We start from the raw sequence: 18,352 nt of genomic DNA, 5'->3' as shown, positions 1-18,352 counted from the left end.
TGGAGAAGGCATGGCAAGTACACAGTGTTCTAGGTCATTTTACTGACTAATTTCTATCATATTAAGAACATTACAATACCCAGTAAATATGTTTTGTGTGTACTTGGATGTTTCTAAATTATATACTTCCAGGAAGTTCCACAAGGATGAATTTAAAGAACAAATATGGAAATAGGAAGAAAGATTTTTTGATACACAGAAGTCGATTGCATTAATATATCCTTTGACTTTTGTTCTGGACTAAGAATGACTTCTGCTTTATTGTGCATGTTCATGGCAGAAAGATGAGCTCTAAATCTGCATCTAATCCAGGCCTTGACCTTTAGAAAGGTAAACTCAGGCTGCTCAGGTCTCTGTGAGTGTGCAGAGACACAAATGTGGACACCTACAGGCTGCCCATGAAAATCCACACCATGCACCCTCAGGGCATGACTTGGCCAAGGACAGCACTGGACAGTGGTGTGGGTTTAGAGTCTCCAACACTAATGCTGCCATCACCATCACCAAATTATCAGCACTCATATAACATGGTTGTTTTCAACTATGACTTCACAGTGACATGGAGTTCAGATTGTCTCTGTGAACCATGCCCATTTGGTTCTCCACAAAGATTTTTCTGGTCCCTAAGACAGATATCATTAATATTATTTTTCTGAAACTGTGTGTTCTGTACATGAAGAAAATGATACATAAGAGAAGTAAATTAAAAGTATAAGCACTACAATTTGGTACAAATTGAATTTCAATACAAACTGGATAAGTATAACACAGCTACCATGCACGTGTTGCCAGTATCACTTCCAAAAGAAGTTTTTAAATTTTGAAAACTAAGTTATTACTTCACACTTTGGTAATTTAACCAGTACTATTTTCCTTTTACCATAAGGTCCATTACATATTTTCATATTGAAATAAGGTTTATAATTTCCAGGTATTTGACCACAATATAATGGATTCATGGAATGTAAAACAGAAAGCAGGAGAGAATAATGAAATAACTGCTGCTGCATCCAGAGAACAGGCTCACGATGAGCTGATTTAGCTTCTGGCATCTGCATCTCATAACCCAGGATTTCTATTGCATAAGGGCTGGTCCTCAAACTCAAATACCAATCTGATTCTGAAGCTAAGTTCTCTCAAGCACACAACAGAATTTCTCCTTCCATAAATAAATGAAAGTAAAATTATGATTCATACCAAAATTCCTCCCCACTTTGAACCACTCACTTCCTTGTTTAGCTGTTGCACTGATCACCTTTCGAGTTGTTGGAGGACACACCCAACACACACATCATAGATAAGAGATGTTTAGTTTGGCTCAGGACTGCATTTGATGGGTGGCTGGCTTCAAGTCAGGATACTCATAGCAGAGGGGGCATGAGAAACAGATCTGCTCAGGTCAAGGTGGCCAGGAAGCTGAGTGGGTTGGAAGGAGAATCAGCAAGAGACTTAAGCTCCATCAGTGCCACCTCCACTGAGCCCTCCCTCTGCCAGCACTCAAGTGTACATCAGTGGGCCAGTCCAAACTGCACTCTCTCACCCCATGCCTGGACCACCTCTCCCAGATCTCCTGACTCACTCAGTGGACAATGAGCCCACAGTCACAAGAGAATACAGTCATGTTTCTCAGTCAACCTTTTGGGTTCTGTCCTGACAAATGTGCCTATAAACCTCTCACTCCCCACCTGGCATTTCAGAAACCTCCAGGAGACTGAGCAGCCACCAGGATTCCATCCTTCTGTAGCTGCCAAGTGAGTCTCAGGACTGCTGTGTCCCTGGGGAATGTCCACTGAGACAGACAGGAGGAGGCCAGTTATGGAGGATACAGCCTGGCCTGAGGCCAAGGTGAGGACAGAGCCCAGTAGGGCCCTGAGATCTCTCCAGGTTGCCTTGGGGAGGACCAGGCAGGTTCATGGGGACCATCCAGGGCTGTCCTGCTCTGGTTTGACATGGCACCTTCTGTGTTAATGCTGTAGCTCAGGGCATGCATGGGTTTGATATACCTGCATGTATTGATTATTTCCCACTTTGTACTGGAAGAAATTGCATGAAGTGAAATGCATTTAATAAGAGTAAGTAAGTAGATAATCTTAGAGTATCACATAAATGTTACTCTAAAGGTTCCAATTATTTCCTTTGGAAAAGTCTATTGAATTATGAAACAATTTTGTCATTATTAGAATGATAATATTTTGGAGAATATAGGGAATTATTCACAAAATATTCAGTAATTAATTTTTGTGACAAATAGAAGCCTTATCATGTTCACAAATTTCTCATTTCTAAGAAATTATTCATGCATTTTCTTCAGAAATGAATAACATTGCACCAAATTTTTGTGTAAGGATTGAACAATATGTGAATTGTTAATATTCCAGGCCAAAATGATTCCTTAAGTGAAAATTCACAGACTGACTGCCATGGTCTATGTAAGCTGAAGCTCCTCTCTGTGACCCTCAGAAAATTGCCCTGGATATTACAGCACGGCCCTTCTGGCCCTCCAGGCCCCTGGACATTGAACTGTGAGGAGGAGGAGGAGGAGCTGAGAGACCTTGTTGGATATGGACACAGGACCTGAGGAGGCTTTCATGGCCCAGGGCTTTCTCTGTGGCTTCTCAGGCTTCCTGGGCCAGGTCCGAGGACTTGAGGAGGAGACACAGATGGAGCTGAGCATGTGGGACCCAGGCCTTGGTCTAACCAGGGCAGCAGCATCTCCAGGGAGCCCAAGGCTTTGTGTGGGTGACACAGGGTGAGGGAGCCAGGACATAGGAGGTCCAGAGCGCCCCCTGAGCCCTACCTGTCCTGGGAGAACCAGGGCACTGTCTTCTTGAGGGTTCTGTGAAGGGGGCAGGACCCAGCCTTTACCTTCTGCACTGTGACCCCACAGTGAGCAAGGATGGCCAGAGGATTGAGCTCAAATGGAAAGAAATCAGGAGTCAAACCTTGAGTAAAATGCAGCTGTTGCTCTTACTCATCTCTGAATGTCCCACTTTCGCCCACAGGAATTATTCACTACAGCACACAGCTCTTTAGATGATCAGTGGTATTCACTTATTTTTAAAAGGAAGCCCATTCTGTGTCCCAAAGATGAAGACTCCAGTGACAAAGTTTTCTGTACTACAGTGGCACATGCCTACAGGTTAGACACTCAAGGAGGCTGAAGCAGAAGGATTGCTTAAGCCCAGGGGATAAAAGTTGCCCTGGGCAAAACACTGACACCTTGTTTGAAAAACACTGTGGAGGATATGTGAAATAAGGACAAACCATTTCTACACGGTGTGAATAGGACATGGTTGAACACCAGGCAGATGATTAATTCCTAAAGGTGCTACTCCATTCCCATATGTTTCACTTTGATGATATCATCCACATCAGCTGTGTTTCCAGTTGCTTCCAATGTTTTGACTGACTTGAGTCACAGTAAAGAGCAGTTGTGTGGGGCCATGTACAAGATATGGAATGTGTGTAGTATATAAGTAACAAAATTTGCCTTATTATATTTTAACTTATTATTATATCATTTACAAAATAATTTAAGTCCAAGTGTAATAGTTAAACAGCACAACTCAAGTGACTTAAGGTCCCGCCTGGACAGGAGATCAGCCTGTCATGCTCACTGGCCACACCAAACTCAAGCTATTGATCCGCTCGTTTGGCCTAAGCCAAACCCTCACACCAAGTGGGCAGGAGTGGGGAATGGCAGAAGGGTAGTGATGTGTCCATGACTTATAAGAAGTTAACTTATAAGGGTGACAGTGTCCATGAGGGAGCAGGCTCTGACGGAGCTTTGGAGCAGAGCTCTGAGTAAGGAGAAGAGGTAGATTAGCCTGCAGTGCGTGTTCTGAAACATCCATTCATATTTCATAACATGATGCTCCATCCACTTCTCATTGTTCACCTTAACAAACCTAATAGTTTATCCTGTCATAGCATTCTTAATAAATCAGTTTCATCAGATTAACTCAGGTCCCCTCATGAGGAAAACATAAATTTGAATTTTCTCTGTATTGGTATAGGGCTTCTATTTTTCTAGCTTAATGCCTAATTCATGTATCTCATATTTCTCCTGAAAAATAAGATTTATATGTGTATATTTGTATTCATCACTTTAATAAATAAAAACATTAATATATAGCAAGCAATGTAGAAGGGATTTCAATTTGTGGATTTAAATAGCAGATTGTAAAATTTGGAAAAATAATTACTCACTTTCAAAAATCTACCAGAAATACAGATATTTTTCTCAGGTAATATATAGATGAATAGTGTTTTAAGGTATTTCTCTTAAATTCTTATAATTTTATTAGAAGTTCAAAGCATTGTTTTATTTTCTTCTGTGCCTATGAATACAAGATGAGTATATTTCATATCACATCATGATATATGTTAAAAGTATGCATTCAAAATTCAAAACATCTTCCAAATTACTTTTTTCATCAATTAGTGTCTTAGAATACATGTTTCTTCCCCAAAATGTAGACATACAGGATTTACGTTTTTTTCCAAAACAAGTAATAACTACACTCTGGGCATGAAATATGAACACAAACAGTTCAAGCATCTTTCATACCTCATTTTTATTTGTGGTACAGGGGATTGAACCCAGGACCTTGTGTATGCTAAGCAAGTGCTCTGAAACTAAGCTATTACCTCAGCCCCCTACCAAATTTTTATGATGAAAATTACTCTTGAGCATGTTTTTCAAGGCCTTCAGAACATCTTTATTCCAGAAGCTGTAGATGACAGGGTTGAGGGTGGGTGTGACAATGGTGTAGAATATGGAGTGGAACTTATCCTTGCCTAGAGTGTGGTAGGATTTACTTCTCATATATGTGAAAATAAGCAGCCCATAGTACATGACAACCACAACCATGTGGAAGGAACAAGTGAAAAAGGATTTTTCCTGGCCTCTGAGGATTTGGTTTGCAAGACTGTATGTAGAATTTTGACATAAGATACAGAGATCATGGAAAAAGGGGTGAACAGGAAAATAACAGCACTAACATCAACCCCTCATGCATAGTGTGACATGTCCACACAGGACATCCTCAGCAAGGCAGGGATCTCACAGAAATAGTGATTGATGACCCTAGGCTCACAGAAGGGAAAATGGAGCACATAGGCTATGTGGACTCTGGAGTTGAGGGTCCCTGCCCGCCAGGCCCTGACCATCATAAGCACACTGACACTGTCACTCATGAGCATGGCAGAGTGCAGGGGGTGGCAGATGACCACATAGTAATCATAGGAGATGGCAGCCAGGAGCAGGCACTCCCCACCTAGCAGGATTACAGACAGGAAGTTCTGGAATCCACAGCCTGCAGAGGAGATAGTTCTGGTGCCAGACAGGAAGTTGGTGATCACTTTGGGCACAATGTTGGAGATGTGCAAGATGTTCATGAAGAAGAGGTGGCTGAGCAGGAAGTACATTGGGGAGTGGAGGTGGGAGTCCCTATGGATAAGGAGGATCAGAAGGGCATTTTCTGTGACAGTCAGGATGAAAAGGATGAGCAGAGAGGAGAAGACCAGGCTGGTGTGGGAGGAAGAGAACAGTCCCAGAAGAATGAAGTAAGTGCTGGATGTCTGATTCTCAGGGCTCATCTTGAATCCTCAGTGTTTACCTTAAAAAAGAATAATCATAACAAATTAGTTAGGTAAACAAGTGCCTTGCTGCTTAATTAAATTGAAATGATAAAAGTAATTAAGTGGCAATCACCTGTACATTTGTCTACATAATAAATTGAAAGTTGGTTTTGCATCTTTTCTTATCAACACCAAGGGCCTCTCAGCCAGTGTTGTCAGTGCAGATGCTCTAAAAGGTGGACAATTCCTTTTCTGAATCCTGTGGTGCTACTGATATGTTGGCTGTGCTCCTAGTTCCATGCTGAGTCTGAGGTGTAGCTAATTCCATGTGCTTCACCCTGGTGCACCCTGTCAGGGGGCCTGGCCCACTCTCCCTTGTGAAGTCTCATTGCTCCCCCTCAATCCCTGGCTCTCCTGGTCCACCTTATGCTGATCATTCTCCATATTTTCATGCCCGACTCTGTCACACCTGGAGTAGCACACAGTAAAGTATGTGTTGTGGGTATTGCCCTCATGTGCCTCTGCTGTGGGTGAAATGCTGTGGGAGACACTGCCTGGGGCACAGCCAGCCCAGCCATTTCTGTCTCTCTCAGGAGTGCAATGTATGAGCTGGGGAACATGCTTATCTTATTGTGTTTTCACTCATACAATAGTTTTAGAAAGTAAAGTACATTATTTCTAAGACTCCTGATATGAATAAGTAGTAAAATAACACAATTTAGCTTAGCCTGTGTATGAAATTTGAAACATTAGTCAAACTTTATCAGAGAAAATCAAAGGTTTGTGTCAGGGAAAACCAATAATCCATCTTTAGAAATATATTTTAGTTTTGCCTGTTTTATGATTTTAAAAAATTGGATCATTTAAAAAATTTTTATATATGGCAACACAGTGTGAAAACTGCAATGACAAATTACAAATGAACTATTTGGCTCATAATCAATTAATTCAAAGGATGCAGCTGTTTTATACCTCAAGACAAAATGCTTGCTCTTATTGATTGAAATCCTTTTGACGTACAAGTTCAACTGGTAACCAATGTGCTCTGGCCTGGTTTCTGTGCAAATGTTCCACCAAATTCACTCCTGACTTGAAATAATTCTCTTCTTATAAACATGGTCATATCACAATATCTCCTCCAAAGAGAAATAAAAGCTATGGTGCCTTTTACTCTCCACTGATCCTACACTCAATTTTTAATCATTTGTTTTGTTCTTAGTCAAGATTTATGAAGTGCCCTATGTATCCACTAATTTTAACTTGCTGAGACTTAAAATATTTTCCTTTCTCTTCCGAAGTACTCATTACACAAATGAATAAAACAATCTATCTTTTACATTTTGATGGAAGATTCATATAACTGCACATTCATGTGGTCAACATTTCTTATTTGGTCCTATATTATTTTCTGACTTTATAATTTTGACTGTAACATGTGAAAAGAAAAAAATAACAGTCAATTACTCTCTGAAAAAATTATTGCAACAAGTATTTTATATTGGTAACCTGGAAAATATTAATTCTGATAATTTCAGTTATATTTTGTACTATGGGGAGGTGAAAATTTATATTTAAAAAATTTTAAAAATATAAGCTATTGCCAGCCGTTTACCTCAGAGGTTCCCATGCCTGCCATGAAAGCTCTAGGTCCCAAGTTGATCCCTGGTACCAAAATAAAACTACAAGCTATTAATATTAATGACCTACTTGGCATCAGTGCTGCTAAGTTCTATGAGAAAATTTCAAATGGGGATATTTCCTGAGATGGTGACCAACAGATTAAAATTAGCTGGCTGCTGCTCATAGTACTCTGACCTACATCAGAACTACTTGGGAGAGGCAGGTATTGAAGACTGAATTGCCCTAAATGTAGATTTCACACAATCGTGGACTTTATGTCATGCTATGGAGGGGGTACAGTAAATATATAATACTCTGCCTCCCCTAGGATTCAGTTTGCTATTTTCTCACATAATTATATTAAGAAAATAGCAAAATAAGCAATTTATTTCGTAATATTTAGAAAGAGGAGTAAGTCCCAAATTTAGTAAACTGCAGCATTCTGGAGTGAATTGATCTGAAATCAATTTATATTATATCAAATACTTCATAATGTTTTGGAAATTAAAAGACAGAGAGTTGGGCTGTGGATTTAGCTCAGCAGTTCCACTGCCTGCTTTCCAAGCACCAGGTCCCAAGTTCAATGCCCAGAACTACAAACACACAAAAAACAGAGAGAGAGTTAATAACATAACAAACACACACACACACACACACACACACACACACACACACCAGAACCTGGTACTGGCAAGTACTCTGAGACAATGACTAAATTTTTTTCAATTATTACTATATTACCATGTATATTATTACAGTGTGATTATGATAGGTATTCTTTTTATATTCTTTAGATAAACATTTGAGCTATTATTGCTAACTAGGAGAGAGAGGTTGAGGAGATATGATAGAATATAAGTGAATAAAATGGAATGGAATACACTTCTGCAGGTCAGAATTATGTAATGGACTCACACCCTGCAAAGATCCTTGTATGTGGAGCTCTCTGAGGGGAGGAGGACACAATGTATCCTGGGAGAAGGCAGAGTTAGGTTTCTCTCTCACATCCACACAGCTGTGTGTGAGAGGGCAGAGCCCTGCTCCTCCTGCTGGAGGTGGTCACCCCTTCTGCTCACACTTTCATGCTTACCAGCCACTGACAGTTGTAATTAAGTATTTTGCCCCTGTGACTCTTTGGAGCACTCTGTATCATCTATAAAATCATAGTATAGTGTATCGTCCCAGAGAAAAAGTAGGGATTTAACCCGATGTCCCTGAAGCTCCCTTACATCTTCCGAAGTTGCTTGCCAAGTTGAAGGAACACTCTAAGGGACTGGAGCTGGAATGGGGCATCTGCACCAGTGTTTCCTGACTTGCCCCAGGCAGGGGACTAACAGGCTCGCCCCATCTGTGGGAAGGCTCTTCCTGTCCCTTGCACTGCTGGGCATGCAAGAGGACACACAAACCAGTAACGACAGTGATGGTTACTTTAATCTGCAGGAGCCTCCCTGTGGGTCCAGCTATGGGACAGGGCACAGCTATCCAGCTGGGCTCCATGGAACTTCCTGAATTATCCAACAGTTTCCCTGTACAGCCCCTGCCTCTGGAGATTATTAGTCCAGCCAGCTCCAGTGGGCATGCTGTGTGCCTGGGGGTTCCTGTTCTGTCCACCCTGCCACCACTGCACCCCATTCTTTCCTGCTAGCCCTTCAATAGAATGTCTCCCTCATGGGATACTGGGAAGTTTCCTCCTATCTCCCTGTAACCTGCCCAGGACAGCAGGACTGTGGGCCTGACACATGCTGCCCCCATCTGCAGTGTGACCGGTGTCTCTGGGTGAGGTCACTACATCCCAGTGAGCTGCATCTGCCTAGTCAGTGGTGAGTGTCACTACCATGAGCAGAAGCTCAGACCTGAAATAAAATCACATCCTGTGATTTTATCCTCTGTGCCCCTAACTTGCATGTAAGGTAAACTCCATATTCCTTCTCCATAAGTGCCTCTCCCAAGTTTCCACTCCCTGGCCAGTCCATGTAGTCTTGATGGCTGGAAACATACCTTCCCCTTCCCTGTCAGTTACACAGTGCCCAAGTGGCTTTACCCCTCCAGCATCAAACTTTACCATTCTCAACACTCTGCAGATGCAGAACAGAGACACCTTTGAACTCTGGACAACTGAATGTGGTGTCGTGGGAACCGCAGTCACAGACCTTCATCCTGCCTCAACATTCCTATTCAGTGCAGGGCAAAGACAATGCAGGGTCCTGCAATGAATGGTTCTGTGCTTTCCCACAGGGAGCAGCCCCCAGAGACTCCATTCAGATGGCTGAGCCACCAGGCCATTCCTTGCTGACCATGGGGCTCCAGAGCCCTCTGGGGCTGCCTCATCAGCCTTGTCTCCAATGCAGGGCTTAAAAATGACTTCTCATTTTACTGATTGAAATAAATTTTACAATTCCTGTTTGGCATTTATAATATGATTCACTAGTATATAAGTTGATGGGAAAGTGGCTAGCACACACATAGACATGTTTTGTGAATAAAAAAATGCAAGTATAATTATTAAACAAAGATGTTTCATACAGTATAGTTTTATTAACTGTAGGCCTAGTTTGTACCTTAATTCTCTAAACATGTATATCTCTGTGTTGTAAAATTTCCTACCTAATAGTTGTATCATACTGAAGACAGAACCACATACTCTCTGATTATTCACTGGGAATTTTAAAAGTCTGTCCTTTGAAGGAAGAAGAAGATAGCAAAGATCCAGCACTTTGGAGAAGGCTGGGGGATGTGCAATATGGTGATTAGCAAGATATTCAACTTTTCTTTCTTTGCTTTTGCCTAGAAGACAAAGGTGCAACAATGAGATAGTAAACGAGATAAGCATAAAAATAGTGCTGATTAATTTGCTGTTTTCAGTGAAGGCCAGCAAGAATAAGATGAACTCAATCTAGAGTTAGCAGACACGAGGACATACAGCATTACAGAAAAAAGATATGTCTGCTGACATGTGCAACACCTGCTGCCCACCATGCATTATAACTCAACACACTCAGACTCTAGGCTTCTGTGTGTGGAGTTTATGCAATGCACGTGCAGTCTAGAAGATGGAAAGATCCCATGAACTCCTCTTCCCAGACACAACCTGAGATTAACTGAGTTGTCTGGGTGGGGAAGGAAAGATCTATGGAAATAGCCATATGGGGAAGGGGCAGTGAGTCACTAGCACTGGGAAGATATTTAGGACACTGGAACCTGTCACAGAAGACTAGCATGCTGTTTGCAAATACATGGTCAAATACACTCCTGGGTTCATAAGAGCAGAAGATACTCAGGACATCTAACTGCAAAGCAAACTGTCTATCAATAGACAAATCTGTATATATAATATTGCATATGTTTACAGAAATATGAACCAAACTTAAAAGAAGAGTCACTAGGGATAAAATTGTATCTAACTGTACTCTTCCTTGTATAGAAAATGTAAATTTTCATTATTGTCATGCTAGGACACTGCATATTATAAGTGGTAAGTATAGCATGACTTACTGCAAGTTATCTATGAAAAAATGCTGAGATCTGAGTGCATATTAGATATAAATCGAAAATACAGACAGGATAAGAATTCATATTTCACATAGAAATTCTGTGTGAGTGATTCTTAAAACATAATGCCTTGAAGTTCTTATAAATTTAGTGGAATTTAGTTAGAAACTTTGGATCAGCCATTACCATAAGTATATCATAATTAGTGCCAGCAAAGGAAGAGTGCATTTTTAGAGGTTTGCATTTACAAAAACAACATATTTATTACTTATTGTCAGTACAGTTCTCAACAACACACTTATTTTGAAAGTAAGAAAGAAGCTTTGATTGTCTTTCCCTCCAAACATAGTAAATATTCTGGAGTTACAAGATATGAGAGAAGAGAAAACCCAAAGTAGAGGACTATTCCTATTCATTTTTTAGCCAGGGGAATACAATTGAGCATATTTTTCATGCCCTTCAGAACATCTTCATTCCTGAAGCTGTAGATGACAGGGTTGAGGGTGCATGTGAGGATGGTGTAGAATATGGCCAGGAACTTATCCTGGCCTGGAGTGTGGTAGGATTTGGGTCTCATGTATATGAAAATAAAGGGCCCATAGTACATGACAACCACAACCATGTGGAACAAACAGGTGGAAAAGGACTTTTTCCTGACCTCTGAGGATTTTGTTTGCAAGATAGTATGTAGAATTTTGACATAGGATACGGAGATCACAGAGAAAGGGATCAACAGGAAAATAATACTGCTTATATAAATTCCTTGTTCATACTGTGATGTGTCCACACATGACAACTTCAGCATGGCAGGAACTTCACAGAAGAAGTGATCAATTGTCCTAGAGTGACAGAAGGGAAAGTGGAGCACAAAGGCTGTGTGGATTATAGAGTTGAGGGTCCCAACCAGCCAGGCCCCCATGGCTAAGAGCACATTGACACTGTCACTCATAAGCATGGCATAGCTCATGGGGTGGCAGATGGCCACATAGTGATCATAGAACATGGCAGCCAGGAGAAGGCACTCCCCACCTAGCAGGATGAGGGACAGAAAGATCTGGAATCCACAGCCTGCCAAGGAGATAGTTCTGGTGCCAGACAGGAAGTTAGTGATCACTTTGGGGACAATGTTGATGTGCAAGATGTCCATGAAGGAGAGGTGGGTGAGCAGGAAGTACATTGGGGAGTGGAAGTGGGAGTGCCTGCAGATGAGGAGGATCAGGAGGGTGTTTTCTGTGACAGTCAGGATGAAAATGATGAACGGAGAGGAGAAGAAGACTAGGCTGGTGTGGGAGGAAGAGAACAGTCCTAGAAAAATGAAATCAGTGCTGGATGTCTGATTCTCAGGAATAATTTTGCATTTCCTTGTTTTAGCTAAGGAGAAAATGTAAAGGTGAAAAAATAGATAAATCCCACACTCGTTCCCATGGAATGAAATTGAAACATGTAACATGTAACAAAATGAGAATTTCTGAAGTATTTTACATCAACATCAAAGGTCTATCAGATAGTCTTATGCATGCCCATCTTTAGAGGATGGGCAGTTGTCTGTGTCCATCACCTGGGGAGAGCTAGCATGTTGTATCTGCCCTTGGCTCTACATTGAGCCTCAAGGTCATAGTGAATTCTGTGAGCTCTGCTGCAGTTATTTCTCAAGTGTGGCATGTAGTGGGCCCACTCTGCACACCTTTGATGGTCTTGAACCCTGACTTTCCTGGTCCTCTTAACCTGCTCCATTTCATATTTTGCCTGTCTCATCCCACCTTCCATCATATTAAATAATAAATAGGAGTTAGGTCTATTCCTACTGTCATTCACTCCACCTGCATTTGTAGAATATCTTTGCCCTATTTACTGGTGGAACCCAAATGCCTAGAGCATTGCTGGTTCATAAGAGTTGTTCAGTATTACCTGTGGAATTAATGAACAGAATGAATTGATCATACTAAGGAAGATTTTCTCTTGAGCCTGTGGACCAGAGGGTAGTACTACTCTCTGCATGCTCTGGTCCTACTATAAAAAGTCAATAAATCTTTTCCTTATTCATTCATCCATTGTAGCACATATATACACTGCACACAAGATCTAGGTATTATAAATTGTCTGCTATAAACCTGGATATGTGTGTATGCCAGTATGATGAGTTTAACTCTTTTGAAAAGCAACCTAGAAGGGGAAATAACTGCGCCAAATGGAACTTCTAATTTTAATATTTTGCAGAATCACTACATTGCTCTTCATAGTGGTTGTACTATTTTACTTTCCCACCAACAAGTAGGAGAGTTTCTTTCAAATAAAAATTACCTGGAAGTATTCAAATGTAAGTGGACACAAATTAAGGACACAATATTAAACGAAATAAGTCAGACACATAAGCTTAAATATCTGTGGTTTTTCTTATATGAGAAAAAAAATATATGGAAAGAGAGAAAGAGAGCAAAATAGAAGAGAGATAAATAGGAAGTAGAAAGGAGTTCAAATGATTCTCCAAATTATCTATTCCATTTTATAAAAAATATTTTATATGCTAATTTATTTCCTTTTTTATCAATTTCTTTTAATTTACCACAAAGAAAGTTTTTTATTTTGTCTGTTATTTTTTTGTGAGACAGAATCTCATTTGTCTATGTCTTATATTCTAAAGAACTACTTTGAAGATTATGATACAGTGTATTATCTATTGTTATCTTCTTATTTTGCTATGAAATTTTGTTTTGTTTTATTTTCTTCATAAAATACATTTTTAAATAGTAAGTAAATATATATTGAAAAGGAGTTTAATTTTCTAAATAAATTTTTCAAATCTAAACTTTGAGAAATTGAAATGTAGGAATTCTAAGAAATTGAAAAAGATGTGATAAAATGTCATAAAAATGCTGAGAGATTAAAGAAACATGTTTATAGATGAGAAATCATGCATATTTAATCAAAATAACACTACATCTTTAAGAAAATATTTTAATTTCTATCTTATAGAAATTGAACTATAGTGCATTAATCTTTTTTATGGGGATTCTTAAGTCTTCATGTTACTAATACTCATATAGTGGTGCCTTAAATGTTTACACACCCTCTGTGTCTATGATGTCTGCCTTTATACATATATGTATTTTTTTCATGCATGCATGTATTCACAGATAAATGATTACATGTAAAATATACTAGAGTTCTGTCCTTCAATATCTGCTCTGATCATCAAAATTAACAAAAAATATTGGACTAAAAAGTGCTAAAAAGTCAGTGATTCACAAATTTGACTATAACTAATTTATTTCACTTTTTGGGAAATTAACATGCAGATGATGTTACTGAAATATATAAGTACCTTGTAGTTCATTGTATTTTGGGTGTGAAAACGTGATACTTCACTGTGAATCTCAATCCTATTTTGTCCTGCATGTTAGCTGTGGTTTACTCTGGGCTTCAGAGTCTGGAGAGCAGCACCTGAGTGAGGCATAGACTCATGCAAGTGCACTGCATCTGGCCCACAGCTCTGGGCTGTGTGATCATAGTCACAGATGGAGAGTTAGGGGTATGATGCCTCGTGTAACTTGGTGAATATAAGTGAATTTTCAAAATTAATGCAAATGACTGTCAACTCTAATTCAACCATATTTTACTCAAAGTTGTTAACTTTCCCTTGTGCATTGGAACTATGTTATCATTCTGTTTTTTCTTTTTCAATAAATTATTTACTTTATTGCAGTCATTGCGGGTCCCTTTAGTAATGAATTCCCAATTTTTACAGAATCTCTGGCCCATAGTAAGTTTCATTAAATGCTTATTATAAGAATACTTCATTTATTCTTATGGGCACAGGTATACCAGCAATTCAAGTATTCATCAATTCTTTCATTTGAGGCTAATTAGAGAACATGCTTTCCCATAATTTTGCTTTAACTTTCTAAAGAATCCTTTGAATGCATGGTTTTTCAGAAGTTCTTATAGTTTCAAAGAGTCTCTCCATGTCTTTACATGTAAGTAAAGTTTCAAAATTTGGAAGAAACACTTGATTTAGTCTAAAATGATTCCAGCATACTTTATTATCCATCTAAACTATTTATTTGAACTTAATACACCCATTTTATTTTAGGGAAATAAGCCTCTGATGGTGGAGTAAGAATTATACGTCAGGGAACAACAATGCACTACTTTCAAATGCAAATTCTGAGCCAATAGCACACCAATTCCTAGGGTAGACTCCTATTATTACATATATTGTATCACATTCCATGTGGATTACTTTAAACAAAGTCATGACTTTATTCCACACTATTATGGCAGCTCAGTGTTTGAACTGTTTCTTGTGTTACATTGTAATGTACCTGAAAGAATTACAGTACCATCACCAAGCTTTTCAAATCAGTTGGTCACAAGGCAGTAAGTATGATACTTGAGATTTTTATGAAAGATCTTACAATATTGTAAAGCAACATTACATTGACAAGTGTAGTTCATTTCATACTAAGAAAGTTTAATACGATGAAACTGAGTTGAATGCAATCATTTTGTCTATGTGTATACTATGTCTTTCAAATGACTGCATGTGATTAAATATTACTGTATGTGTATGAGAGAGAGAGAGAGAAAGACAGACAGAGACAGAAGAAGGTAAGAGGGAGGGAGGTTTTCAACATGTGTATGTGTTTGTGTGTGGATTTGTGCTTGTGTGTGTGTGTGAGAGAGAGACAGAGACAGGGAGAAACAGAGAGACAGAGAGAGACAGAGGGAGGAAAGAGGGAGGGAGGTTTTGCCTTAGGCTCTCCTCATTACTTAGCAATCAGTCCCACTGGTTTGTTCAGGCAGCCACATCATTTCTCACTGTTTGATCCCCTTGGATGAAATGACACAGGACATAATGTATCTGTTCCACTTAGGGAATCAAACTGTCCCGGGCTAGGATGGTGCAAATGCTGCATTAGCCATCAGCCCTTCTTTGAATCAAGTCCTAGCTGTAGACACAGCCACACCCTCACCTCCTAGTGCACCCCTTAACTATGGCCTGCACACATCCTAATTCTGCCAATCATTTGGTAGTTAAATGAGTGCTTAAAACATACTATGTATTTATTAACTTAGTCATAACTACACCATTTTACTGGAAACATCTCCTCCTATGAATAAATCATACAAAATAGGCTTTTAGTAAGGGTCCCTTCTTCACTAATATCATTTCAAATGCACATTAAAAGTATTTATTTGCTCTTCTAATTATTTATTTGCTCTTCTATGATCATAGTAAAATTTCTTTAAAAACTTTTAAATGTAAGACAAGCAAAAGATAAAACAGTATAAAATTGACTTTTGTAAATGATTTGTTTCAAAAATGGTGAATATGAGACTACTGGAGAATAGTACATTTACGTGAATATTTTAAATTTTATGAAAATGTGCTTTTAGTTTCTGAATTTTCAATAAACCTCCAATACCAATGAATTTCATGGTATAACCATTATAAGTTCTATCATAAAATTTCAAGTATTAAACTTACTGGGTTAGTCAGAAAATGACCAAAAAAAGTTATTTTTACTAGTAATCCATTCAGCAGCACTGCAGAATGGACGTTCTTCTCTCTCGTATAACGAGAGAAGCAGAAATCATACATGGAATGGACATTATATGCATGGAATAAGGTCATTTTTAAGTAATTGATATGGAATATTGTATAATAGATATGATTAGTGTCTAGCCTAGGAATTGGTGAATTATTCCCTCAAAATTTATGTTTAAAAATTATCTATTTCTTAGTCCTTTGATAAAAGATAAATAAGCTCTTGTTGTACAACACAATATACAGAAAATACATTCTCTGTCTCCTCTGTACACAAAATACAGATCAGTTACTAATTATACCTCAAAATAATTTCTACTAAGCAATGACACACAGTCTTCTAGTGGGCCAAGGTGACTGCAGACTTCCTGAGCACTGCTCTCCAATGAGACAGATGCAGCACCATGTTTCATGGAAATCCCAGACCCACACACAGTGAGCCCTGGGAACAGAGCTCCACAGTGCCTGCTGGTGTTGTTAGCCTTTCCTCAGCTGCCCTGCTTGGCTTCATATCTGTGATTTCTCAGAAAACAGAATTAAGCCTTTGTGTACCAGAGAGGAGAGAAGGGGGAGGACAAAGGAGGGAAGAATAGAGGAAGACTGACTGAGAAAGGAGACTCAGGGTAGGACTGAATAAACCCAAGTAATGCAAAGTGTAACTCAGGGGGTGGACTGGAAATACCTTCTGCAGGATTTCAGCATGAGGGAGCCTCAGGACTCCCTTGAACTTTCTGCTGCCCCTGCCCCTGCTCCTGGAATAGCAGCACCCAGCCTCACACAGCTGCCCTGGCCTCTCCAGCCACTGAGACCTCTCCAGCGGGCTCCACTCTGGACAGACTCTGGCTGCACCCACATTCTCCTACCAGGTCCCAGAGCTTAAGATGTCTGCACCCTGAGCCCCTTCACTGCTGCTGCCCTGAGAGTCCCCAGGGTGAGGAGACTCAGGGGACCAGTGCTGAGATCAAGGCTGGGAACAGGGGGTGAGGGGTTAGGGAGCAGCAGGAGAAGGAGGAAGGAGGTGCCACCTGCTGAAATCCCCTAGGCTGGAGCTTCTAGTGACAGCACTGCCACCTTTACCTAGGGCACCAGGAACAGAGGGAACCAGGGTGTTCTGAGAAGAGGCCAGAAGGAGTCACTTCTCCATGATGCCCTGGGGCCACACAGGAGTCTGGTTGTTTCAGGTGAGGAGACTGAGACTGGCTCAGCCTTGGCTGAGAGATTAAGCTCAGGAAGAAGCATCTGTTATCCCAACATACATACATACATACATACATAAATAAGAAAGACCACTTCCCCGCACACTTCTGCCTTGTGTCCTCCTCCTCCTCCTTTTATTTTTATTGAACTTTGTTTTTATGGGTCTCAAAATTCTGTGATAGATTTTTGGTCAAGTTGTTTCTGTTAAAAAGTGTTGATTTTAAAAGCTAATAATTTAAAACTGCCACACACAAACAAACCCAAACAGTCCACAAAGCATTCTCCTTTCTTTATGAAGGTTTTAGGATGCAGTGTCATCATTAACCAGTCTTTCATTATTAAAGTTAAATGGCCCATTGGAGACACAGCTCTGAGGCCGCTGTTTAGCCTGATGAAGCCTGGGGTGGCAGGACAGGGATAATATTCCTTGAGCCTTCTGAGCTCTCTGAGCAGACCTGGTGACCTGGCCAGCTCCCCCAGCCTTCTTGTCCACTGCTGTGATGACACCACAGCAACTCTCTGTCTCATATCATGAACAGTGAAATGACCCAGAGGAGGAGAGTCAGAGAAGCTCTGGACACACAGAGGCTGGCCTGGAACCCTGTCAATGACAGTAGCATCACCAGATTATAAGAATTTGAGCCCTTCTTCCATCTTCTTACCAGACTTGTGTTCAATCTTTTCTCTCAGTTCAGCAAACTTGCAAGCAATGTGAGCTGTGGCAATCCAGCATGGGCACAACCAGCACTGACCTGGCCTGGATGGCTCAGGAAAATCCCTCAGCAGGGAAACCAGCTGCTTCCATGGCTGGGTCGTTTTTGCTGTCAAAAGCAATGCTGCTGCCGCCACAAACATCTTCACAGACACATTCTTGATGTTGGAGCCCTCACTGAAGAGCTTCACCCAAAGCTTCAT

General features: G+C 40.2%; 1 protein-coding gene and 1 pseudogene across 1 annotated transcript; both read right to left on the bottom strand.

The window, feature by feature from the left end:
* Nucleotides 1-4,651: 4,651 nt before the first annotated feature.
* Nucleotides 4,652-5,601, bottom strand: LOC147826850 (olfactory receptor 2AJ1-like; annotated as a pseudogene).
* A 5,503-nt stretch (nt 5,602-11,104) lies between these two features.
* On the bottom strand, nt 11,105-18,352 carry LOC101709026 (olfactory receptor 2AJ1-like). Its single transcript, XM_004870973.3, has 2 exons — nt 18,190-18,352; nt 11,105-12,063 (listed from the first exon to the last, which is right to left on the bottom strand). Exons 1-2 carry the CDS (start codon nt 18,350-18,352, stop codon nt 11,105-11,107), a joined length of 1,122 nt encoding a protein of 373 aa, XP_004871030.3.

Source organism: Heterocephalus glaber, unplaced genomic scaffold (assembly GCF_053883595.1).
Source record: "Heterocephalus glaber isolate CG9 unplaced genomic scaffold, H.glaber_assembly_v1.0 deba00001461, whole genome shotgun sequence".
In the NCBI taxonomy this organism is placed as follows: Eukaryota; Metazoa; Chordata; class Mammalia; order Rodentia; family Bathyergidae; genus Heterocephalus; species Heterocephalus glaber.
Note: the sequence above shows the minus strand (reverse complement) of the source record. Positions and strands in the feature narration are given on the sequence as shown.